The sequence below is a fragment of the Dermatophagoides farinae genome, chromosome 5, assembly GCF_024713945.1.
Source record: "Dermatophagoides farinae isolate YC_2012a chromosome 5, ASM2471394v1, whole genome shotgun sequence".
Taxonomy (NCBI): domain Eukaryota; kingdom Metazoa; phylum Arthropoda; class Arachnida; order Sarcoptiformes; family Pyroglyphidae; genus Dermatophagoides; species Dermatophagoides farinae.
The window spans coordinates 2,119,387-2,130,946 of record NC_134681.1 but is presented as its reverse complement, the minus strand read 5'-3'; the positions used below and the strand labels follow the sequence as shown (position 1 = coordinate 2,130,946).

The window sequence follows — 11,560 nt, the reverse complement described above, 5'->3', positions numbered from 1 at the left end:
TTTTTGATAAACGACGCATGCGTCAAACTTAGCATCATCATCATCATATTCATTGGGTTGTATATAAAGTTTCTACTTCTTTACATCATAAGTAAAAATTTCATGATTTTCTTTCATTTTTTTTTCTTCCTTCCTTTTTGTTTCTCACTGATTTTCATGTTTATGTGTGTGTGTGTGTGTGTGTGTGCGCTTGTGATACTGGTCTACGTTTTCATTCTTTTAGGTTTCGAATCTCAAATTTTAGTTTTTTTCCTTTTTTTTGGTTTTGGTTCTTTTATTCCATAGTCAGATTTCAGACTATATTTTTTTTTACAACCAAGGAATCTGTATGAATGAATCGGATAACCAGTAGCAGCAGCAGCAGCAGCACATGATCAATCGTTTGACTTTGGATTTATAGTTGGTCGTTTTTTTTTTGTTTTATTCTGTGGATTTATTATCAAGTATACGATATGATGAATAAATGAAAACCAAAACAAAAAACTTTGATCCAATTGAAACAACAACAACAACCAGAAAATCGAAGCAAAGTTTTCAAGTCCATCATCAATCCGGCACGTACCACTTAGACAAAAACAACAACAACAACAACAACAACAGCGATAAATGTTGAATATTTTATACGGGGAATTCTCCTTCTTCGATTTTATTTTTTCTGGTGATTTTTTTTTCTTCATCATTTAATGAAATTTTCATTGACCACCAGATTCAATATAATTGAATGTGTTGATTGTTTATTTGTCAGTTTCGATGCTTTCTCGATACTTTTCCAATTATCTCATTTTATTGTTCCCTGGATGATGATGAATATAAGATAAAAAAAACTTTTCACACGTTTATTAAACATTGATTTTCGATTATTGGAACAACAAAAAAAAATGCTGAATCGGTTATTGTTGTTGTTGTTGTTGTGAAAAATTCCAGAATTTGTGAATAAAAACAAAGAATATTCGGAATTTTCTTGCCATGAAATCATCGTCATCCTCATCATTTTTATTCTGATTTCAAAAACGACAATTCTTTGTCCAAGAAAAAAAAGCAGAAAACAAAAGCGAAATGAAAATCAATTTCCAATCAATATTTTCATCACCGTTATTATCGTTGACAAATCACCTGTTTCAAACCATCATCATGTTGATCATTTTCATTTTAATCAATTTTTCATTTTCATTATCATCGTCATCAATGATATCAGATTGCTCATCATCAACATCATCATGGCGACTTTATTCAATGGATAAAATTAATTCTTCAATTGTTAATAATAAAACGGATAAAATGATAATTTCCATAAACAATATTTGGCCTAAAATGAATAATGGTAATGTTATATGTGGATTTTTCATTTTCATTTTCTTTCCCTGTTAACTTTGCTTCATCATCACCACCAACAACATGCATTTTTGTGTGTGGTTTTGGAGAAACAATTTGTTTGTTTGTTTTGCATAGTTTCCGTATGAATTTTTTTTTTTTCCTCGGATCCATTTAAAAATCCAAAAAAAAAAACACAAAAACATTTTGTACAGACAAACAAAAAACAACATGACAAACGAAACATTCAAAGAAAAATATAGATCATCATCATCATTGTGATCATTTTTTTCTGGTTCGGTTGATATTTTTTTTTGTATTCCATGAATTATATAATAAACGAAAACAAAATAAGGAATACAAAACTATAAATCCAGAAGAATAAGAATGATCCAAAAATGATGATGATGATGTTGAACGCTTATGTAATATATAAAATAATGAAGTGGTGTGTAACAATCTGGAACTAATGTTGTTGATCCATTCATTCAACCGTTTTTCTTTTTTTTTCATTTATTTATTTATTCACAACCATCGCCACCACCAACCAAACAACCGAAAACCAACCATATCCATAACTTGGAACCATATTTTGTTGTTTTGTATGGTGGAACGTTTTATTTTCCTCATTTTCTTTTCTGTTTTTTTTATATATATATATTCAATCATTCATCTTACAAAATGATCTTTGATGAGATATATGATCCCAAATCTTTCGTTCATGTATTCATCTCTAAAATACGTAAAAAAAGACAATTTCAATATATCAAACACACGAAAAGAGAGAGAGACAGATAAAAAAAATGAACAAAAACTAAAGCTGAAACTACCCACCTTTGCGTGTATGTATGTGTGCAGCCTTTTTATTGATCTGAGAATTTTACTAATCACTAATCATTTGCATTTAATCAGAATCAAATCTTTATCGATAAATGAGCGTTTTTTATCGTCTTGTTTTTTGTTTTTTCCTTTTTTGATTGTTGCCATATAAACAATTCATGAAGAATGTAGAGACAATTTTCTTCTAACAACAACAACAATGATGATGTGATTGTTAATTGATCGTCAATGTATATTCACATCACAGAGACACTGAAACAACAACAACAAGTCTTCAATTCAGGACAAGAACCAAGAGAAAATAAGTGGACCAATCAAATAAAAAAAAATATTCCCGAAAAAAAATACAAACATTGCACGGTTCAATTGTTCCAATAACCGAGAGAAAAAAAAAACAGACAAACAAAAACATAACGAAAACGGTATCGTTTTCACAGATATCAGTTTTGTCTATAATTAATGAATATAGTGGGATGAATATAGACGCATTTAACATTTTTTTTTTGGATAGCCAAAAAAAAAAAAAAATTTTTTCCCCATGTTTTCCCTTCATTGTCTGTCTGAAGATGGTGCAGCATCAAATATGACAAAATGATTCATTGATTTACCACCACCATTGAGTGAGAGAGAGAGAGAGAGAAAACACTGAAAGATCTTGAAATCAATGTTGTTAATGTTGTTGATTATTTGTTTGGATCCACAAAAATGGCCACTAATTGCCTTTTTTTTTCTCTATTTCTACGTCATTGACTCTGAAATCGAGAAAATTTCAGATTTTTTCTGTTTTATCATCATCATCAGTCCAGAAAAAAAACACCAACTAATCTTGTTCAATGCAGATGTGTGTGTGTTTTTCCGGTATTGTTTTTTTTCTTGTTTTTTTGTTGTTGTTGTTGGAAACCGGAATATTCCCAATGGAACATTTTGATGAAAAGAAAAGAAAAAAAAATTCCGGTTAATATTCATCTGGATGAGATGAAATGAAATGAGAACACTTTTGTGATTCATTTATTCATAATTTATTGTTTCCGGATTTTTTTTTGTTGTGAATTTTAAATTTTTCTTGTTCATTTCCGTTTTTTTTTTGGTTCTATAGAAAATCGACAACGAAGATCTATAATTAATGATGATGGACAAAATGATGATAATCATGTCATTGATGGTGGACAATTGCCACAATTACGACGATTACAATCAACTTCCGAATCATCATCATCATCGACGGCGAGCTTGATGAAAACATCGATTGCAATTAATCGTTGTTCACCGAAAACATTTGAAACATGTTTATCAATGATGCAAGAAGTGATGGAAAATTCATCATTAGCATTTCCAATCAATTCTAGAGATTTAGATATTACGTGTCGGTATGTTCAATCAATCAATCAATCAATTAATCGATCAATGATTTATTCAATATTTTTCTGTTTATTTTTTGTGTTCAATTTAATCAAACGAAAAAACAAACAAACAAACAAACAGGAAATTAAAATCAGGAGATTATTGTGCCGAAAAATATATACGTTCCTGTGCCGGTAATCGACAACGACATCTTTATCAGGATATTGTACAGGGATCGAAAAATGTAATACGTTTATTATGTCAACAAGGACGTACACAACAATGTAAGTAGTGATACGGATGAAATGAAAAATTTTTCCTCGTTATTTGTGCATTGATTTCAAAGTGAAACGACGAAAAACGAAATGAAATCGGGCCAACAACGACCGACATGCTGTGTAGCTAATTTCTTTTTCTTTTTGTTTAAATTCGACATTCTTTTGGAATTCTCATCATCATTTTGGATGATGATCATAATTATCAGATGAAAAAAAAAATAAAATACACACACTGTTTATAAACAAATGTAAATAGAAACATTTTTTCGAAGATTTAAAGACACACAGAATTTAGAATTTTTTTTTTGCTTTCAAAGATTCAAAAAAAAAAAAATATCTACACGACCAGAAAAAAAAACTAAAGAATCGAGATTCTTTAGCGTGAATGAATGCGAAATATAAAAAAAACTGTCATTTAAATTTAATTTGACGATGATCATTGTATATTCAGCATAAGAATCTATTTTGAAACAATATCTAGAGCGAGTGAGTGAGAGTGAATGGAAAAATGATTCCATGGCAATATTCTAAATACGTGAATCATTTCGTTTTTTTTTGTTGTTTTTTTTTCGTTTCGTTTGGAAATCCAAGCTTATTATCACATAATCATCATCATCATTATTTGTGCGTGTCGGTGGTGGTGGTGGTGGTGGATAAACAGCACAATTTCACACACACACACACACACACACACATCGTCGCTTCAATGATAGAAAACAAAAAAGACAAAAAAAAATAATGAAAATGATGATGATGATCATCATCATCGTGGATAATGTAAACCACATCATCATTATCATTGTTTTTTTTATTTCAATGTAGCGAAAATTGTTATTATTATCCATCCACTTTTATTATGTATGTGTGTGTGTGTGTGAGTGTGTTCCGGTGTTCTAGTCCAGTCTATTAGTTTGAAAATCAATCGATCCAAATTTTTTTTACATCATCATCAATTCAATTTTAAAATTGAATAATATATTTGTGCGTGTGCATGTGCAATTGATGCAAATCAGTTTTTTTACGATCATTATCAGATAAAAAAAATGTTCATTGTCAATTCGATCGATCGATCGATCGAATTGATTGCATCATGATGATGATGACGATGATAATGTTTTTTTTTTCTTCTCAGCATCCGCAAAAAAAGAATTTCAACAACATTCTTTACTTTATCATCATCATCATCATCATCATCGTAATATTCTGATTATTATTGTTATATAGAATATTCCGCTATATAATCGAGAATTTTATTCTCTCTCTCACACTCACTCTGGTTTCATTCATTCACATATTTGTTTGTTTACGGTTTTTTTTCTGTAACAAAATGAAAACGTTTGATATTTGTTCAAATACGCCCCACAAACACATCCGAATAAATAAACAACATCATGTGACATTTTTTTTTCATATGATGACATTTTACACATGTCATAATATCATTTGTGATGATGATGAAAGAAAATTTTATTTATTCAATATTGGCATCCCTTTTTTTCACATCATCATCATCATCATCATCATTGATCCATCATGATCCCATCACACACACAAAAAAAACAGAACAACAAATCAATCGACCGTGATCTACCGTTGGTTGTGGTTCTGTTCTATGCATAGATATCCATTTTTTTTTATTCATTTTGTTTGTTTGATGATTTAAAACTTTTTTAACATTACTCATTTTTTTGGATGACACACACACACACACACACGCACACGCACATATAAACATCATTATATGATGTATATGAATTCTATATCATGGAAATCATTATATGATGATGATTTGAAATGAAATGAAATACGAAAAAAAAGCCACACATTTGTGTTGATTTAATGTTTTGTTATATTTGTTTGGTTGATTGATAAACATGTGTGTGTGTGTGTGTGTGTGATTTGATTTCAAATTTTATAACCATATCATCATATGATGTTTCCGGTTTTAAATTTTCAAAACAAGAAATAATCGGTAATCGTCAATCATCAACAACAACAACAAAATATATTGCATTTCATTCGTTTGTTGGTTGTTTTCTTTTCTTTTTTTTTATCAGATGCGACGATTACAGATTATTAGTATTATGGTTTGCCTGGATTTTAGCCATAAATCTTGTATTTAGATTTACACACACACACACACACACACAAACAGTGAATCAAATGATATTCATCATTCAAGTACAACTTTCTCTCACTCTCTTACTGGTTCACTAAGGAAAATGGATAAAAGTTTTTCTTGGCTTGGAATATTTATTTTTTTCCCGGTTCCAAAAAAAAAAAAAATAAAATAAAACCCGGTATGAATGAAACAAAACGTCAATTCAATGCCGCTGCTGCTGCTGCTGCTGCTTGGATCGACAATGACGATATCGGTACACAGACAAACAAACAAACAAACAAACAAACCAGCACGTACTATTCACATAAATCCTTTTTTTTGTTTTGTTTTAGTTTCATTTTTCACGCATTGAATTTTCTTTGGAAAAAGGAACAAAAAAAAACTTTTTCCTTGATTCATTTGAAATTTTTGGAACATGATGATGATGATGATGATGGAACTTTGAATCCAAGAAGAAAAAGCAAAGATTATTTGTTTGGATCGCTGTGTGTGTGTGTGTGACATGTAGTTTTTGACCGCATTTAAAGTTTGCAACACGAAATAAATCTTCCAATGAATGAAAATTTGTTTGTTTTGTGTGTTGAAAAAAATTTCAATTTTCTATTAGTTTAATAAATTTTTTTTCGTTTCATTTCATTTTTTTTTTCACCAAAAAAAAACCCGCAAAACCAAAACCAAACTATTATTAGTATATTTACAATACGCTCCATGTTTAAAGGATATATCAATTTCAACGCAAAAATGTTCAACGGTTGTACGTCGTTTTCAATCCATATCGAAAATGATGTCCGACAATGAACAACAACAGCAACAACAAACTCGACAAAAAACTAGCAATGATGGCGATAATGATGAACGTTTATTAAGATTCTGTTGTGCATATCAAGAAAGTGTTGATTGTCAAATACGTAATGTAAGAAAATATTGTGGCCAAGAAGGATTACGTTTTTTTGAACATTACATGTCTGAAATGACAAATTCATTAATCAATCAACATTGTGCTGGTTATACTTATAGTGATAAATGTAAACGTTTACGAAGGCCATCAAATCATCGTAATCATAATCATCATCATGGTTCATTGGATCGTCATCGTAATCGTCCATCATCATCATCATCATCATCGATAATGGATAATAATAAACAAAAATCAAATCTTTTGAATAGAAAATTTATCTATTTCAATAATTCAACTTTAAATCGCCATCATCATCATTATCATCATGATCAACATCAACATAATCATAATACAAATATTCAAGATGATGATAATGATGATTTCATCGATAATTATGATGATGATGACAATGATGATGAAATCGATGATAATGATATGAATTTAAATAATCAAAATAACCGTAATAATAATAATAATAATGATGATGATCATCAATCATCAATCGATTATCGTTCTACATCATCAGCGAATGGATCGATCATTATTTTAATTGATTTATCAATAATTATAATGATGTTGATGATAACTAATTTAATGTCAAATGGATTTTTTTGAATTTTAATATTGCAAAAAAATTCTTTTATTAATCAACACCCATAATAGCCATTTGATTTGATTTTTTTTTGTTTTTTGTAGATAATTCCGTTGCGTCTCAACATTCTTGTAGATTAACTAGAATAGAATGGATTGTATTATTTGATTGATTCTTTGTTCTCCTCATTTTATATTATGTATTGAAATAAAATCCAAAAAAAATGATTGGTTTTTTTTTTGTTTGAAAAAAATGGTCGAGTGGCGGCCTCTAGTGTTATGGAATTCAACAAAATTTTTCTATTTTCACTGTTGATTGACTTGTTGTGTGTTTATTTTCTTTCATCTGAATCACGTGTTTGTTGATGTTTTCAATTTGCAAATTTTAATGCCACATGATGATCATTCCTAATTGGAATTGGATTTTTCGACGATTCATCTGTAATAATTTGATGAATAAATCGTATGGTAATTCAATATTGATTCGATCATTATCCAAACAATCGAACAGCAGTAACAATGAAAACGAAAATGATGACTCATTATTAATGAAAGAAATTGCTAAACAAATTCGATTTACCGGTCCATTAACAGTGAATGATTATATGCGTTTAGCATTGACACATCCAAAATATGGTTTCTACATGCGTCAAGATGTTTTTGGTGAAAAAGGACATTTTATTACATCACCTGAGATATCACAAATATTTGGTGAGGTAATTTTATTCTGCATATATCAATAGAATATATTGTAATAATTTCATTTCGTTTTTTTTTCTTCTTCACACATGTAAAAAAAAATTAGCTAATTGCCATATGGATAATGTATCAATGGCAAAAATATTCAAACGGACGACAATTGGATATAATTGAATTAGGTCCAGGACGTGGTACATTGTCCACAGATATTGCACGTTCAATGGAACAATTTACGCAAACACGTCCATCATTGAATGATTGTCATTTACATTTGATAGAAATTTCACCATTTCTTCAATCAATTCAACAACAAAATCTATGCAATCATATTCCTAATAATAATGATAATGACAATTTGAATGAAATGAAATCAACAAAACGGACAAAATATGGCCAATCAATTCATTGGTATCCATCGATTGATCAATTTCGATCAATGAACGAACATAATGAAAATCGTTTTCCAATATTCATAGCAAATGAATTTTTCGATGCATTTCCTATACATAAATTTATTGTAAGTAGAGATTAATTTGAAAAAAAATGTTTCAAATTTTGAATTTTTTTTCTTTAAAAAAAAACTAGAAAAATTCACAACAACAAAAATGGAATGAACTTTTAATCGATCATGATGAACGTGGCAATCAATTACGTTGGATACAATCAAGAAACGATACACCGATGACAAAATTATTATCATTAAATGGTCATTTTGATCGTATTGATTCACCAAAAATCAATCATTTTGAATATAGTCCAATGATATTTATAACGATCGATAAAATCATTGATTATATCGAACGGCAACAGCAACCACAAAATGACTGTATATCTGGCTGTATATTAATCTGTGATTATGGATTTGATAGTGATCATCAAATAGATCGTGATACATTTCGTGCATATTATCAACATAAACAATTAGATCCATTATTGAAACCGGGTATGGCTGATTTAACAGCTGATGTTGATTTTGCTGCAATTCGTCATTATGTTTCTGAACGGAATGTAAAGAAAAAAAATGTAAATATCAAATGTTTCGGTGCAATTGAACAGCGACAATTTCTAAGCCAAATGGGAATTGGATTTCGATTAAAGGTTTGTTGTTTGTCTTTTTTATTGTATTTAATTAATTTTATTTTTGTTTTTTTTTTGGGAAAAACACAGCAACTATTACAACAACAACAACAATCATTTAGCCATCAAGATAATAACAATACAGCTACTACTGTACAACGACAAAAAGAATTGATTAGTTCAGCACGAATATTAATGGATGAAATGGAAATGGGAATTAGATTTAAATTTATGGCAATTTTTATCAATGGTCAACAAATGGATGGCGATGATGATGAAAAACCGGTCGGATTTTGGTCAATGGATAAATCGAATGAATGAATGAATGAATGTGACTCATATGTGTATCAAAATCTATTTTTCTTTTTTCTTTTCACTTATTTGACTCTTTCTTCTAACACACACACACACGCACACACTATTGTTGACTTTGTTTAATTTATTCGAAAAAAAAATTTTTTCTTTTCATTCATCATCATCATCATCATTATTTGTATGATAAATTTTTAAATAACTCTAGATGTGTGTGTCTGTGTGTGTTTTGAATGACTTTTGTCCATTTTTGTATGTGTGAATGGTCATCAAAGAGTAAGATAATAAGAATAATAATAAAAAAAATAGATCAAATCCTCTTTGTGGACTTGATGTTGATGACGAGTTTTTTTTCTTTCTTTCTTTCTTTCTTCACTACTGTTTTTTTTCCTACTGTTTATTTATTCAATTGTCATGATTTTGTTGGCTGATTGAATTGAATGAACGGAAATGAATGCATTGAATTATTCGGCTAACACAAAACAGATTAGATTAGATTTGTATTTAATTTTCGAAAGAGAAAGAGAAAGAGAGACGTTTGCATTGAAAGATTTTCATTTTTGTTCTAATTTTTTTTTAAAAAATTTCATTTACATAATTAAATTATGTAAATGAAAATTGATCGATCGATCGATTGATTGATTGATTGGATAGTGAATAAATAGGGTGAAAAATTTTTTAAATTTTTTTTTTGCAAGAGAAAAAAAACAGCAATTATTAAGGGGGATAGGAACTGTAGAGGGCGCAAAAAAAACACATTTTTTGTTAAATGATTGCTCTTTAATGAAACGTCCGAAATTTTTGAAATTTACCTATTTAATTATTTAGGATTCCTAGAATAATTTAACATAAACAAAAAATAAAAAATATTTATACATCAATATGAAACAATCAGTTGAAAATCAGCTGTTCAAAAAGCATGGTCGGCGTGATATCTTAAGAACCGTAGCTCGGAATTTGATGAAATTTTCGGGAATTATGGACAGGATTAGTGGCTATCGTGAGTGACTAAATCGTTATATATCTCCAAGGAGAAGGGCATTTTTGGGCCAATTGAAACTTAGGGTTGAAAAATTAACAGTTTTTTTCTTCACATTCAGGCTAATATCCGCCATAATATCCGGTTCTGAGCCATGATTTAGTCACTCACGATAGCCGCTAATCCTGTCCATAATTCCCGAAAATTTCATCAAATTCTGAGCTACGGTTCTTAAGATATCACGCGGACCATGTTTTTTGTACAGCTGATTTTCAACTGATTGTTTCATATTGATGTATAAATATTTTTTATTTTTTGTTTATGTTAAATTATTCTAGGAACCCTAAATAATTACATAAGTAAGTTTCAAAAACTTTGGACGTTTCATTGAAGAGCAATCATTTAACAAAAAATGCGTTTTTTTTTGCGCCCTCTACAGTTCCTATCCCCCTTAAAGCCAGAAAAATAGCCATAGATTGAATGAATGAATGAATGAAAAACCAGTTGATCATCATCATCATTATCATTATGAATGAAAGAAAAGAGAATGGAAGAATTTTTCTTTTCATTCTGATTGACTTTTGATGATGATGATATATGAATGAAGCATGGGCCATTGAATTTTCATTGAATTTTTTGCTTGTCAAACAATTGCCTTGCCCATTTTTAGCGTGTGTCCACTGTGTCTGTGTGTGTGTATGCTTTTATTAGCATCAATTTTTTTTCCCAGTCTTACTGGTTTTGTTATTTTACTTTTTTTTTACATACATGCATGAATACCAGATTTGAACACACATCATTTTATTCACATGGCCCCAATTAGATATGGAAATACATCATCATCATCATCATGTACACACCAGGATACAAATGATGCATGTGTGTGTGTGTCGGCAAATGAACAACAAAAAAAAAAACACAACACAACACAAACATATCTATTGAATATTGTGTTGTGTTGTGTTCTACATTTTGGATTTATTTATTTTTTTTTTCACTACTATTTCTCATCATCATCATCATCATCAAAAATGATGTTCGTGAAAATCAAATTTGAATCCATTTTTTCTGCTTTATTACCGAACTTTTTTTTTGTTGATCAACAACAACAG

General features: G+C 29.5%; 2 protein-coding genes across 2 annotated transcripts; both read left to right on the top strand.

Annotated features, from left to right (window-relative positions):
* The first annotated feature begins 313 nt into the window (after positions 1-313).
* Positions 314-7,606, top strand: LOC124498864 (uncharacterized). Its single transcript, XM_075731068.1, has 4 exons — positions 314-1,321; positions 3,248-3,518; positions 3,634-3,776; positions 6,582-7,606. The coding sequence occupies exons 1-4, from the start codon at positions 1,057-1,059 to the stop codon at positions 7,403-7,405; spliced, it is 1,503 nt and encodes a 500-aa protein (XP_075587183.1). The 5' UTR covers positions 314-1,056; the 3' UTR covers positions 7,406-7,606.
* Positions 7,607-7,756: 150 nt separating this feature from the next.
* LOC124499692 (protein arginine methyltransferase NDUFAF7, mitochondrial) lies at positions 7,757-9,789 on the top strand. Its single transcript, XM_047063636.2, has 4 exons — positions 7,757-8,097; positions 8,187-8,597; positions 8,666-9,178; positions 9,248-9,789. The coding sequence occupies exons 1-4, from the start codon at positions 7,777-7,779 to the stop codon at positions 9,476-9,478; spliced, it is 1,476 nt and encodes a 491-aa protein (XP_046919592.2). The 5' UTR covers positions 7,757-7,776; the 3' UTR covers positions 9,479-9,789.
* The last annotated feature ends 1,771 nt before the right edge of the window (positions 9,790-11,560 follow it).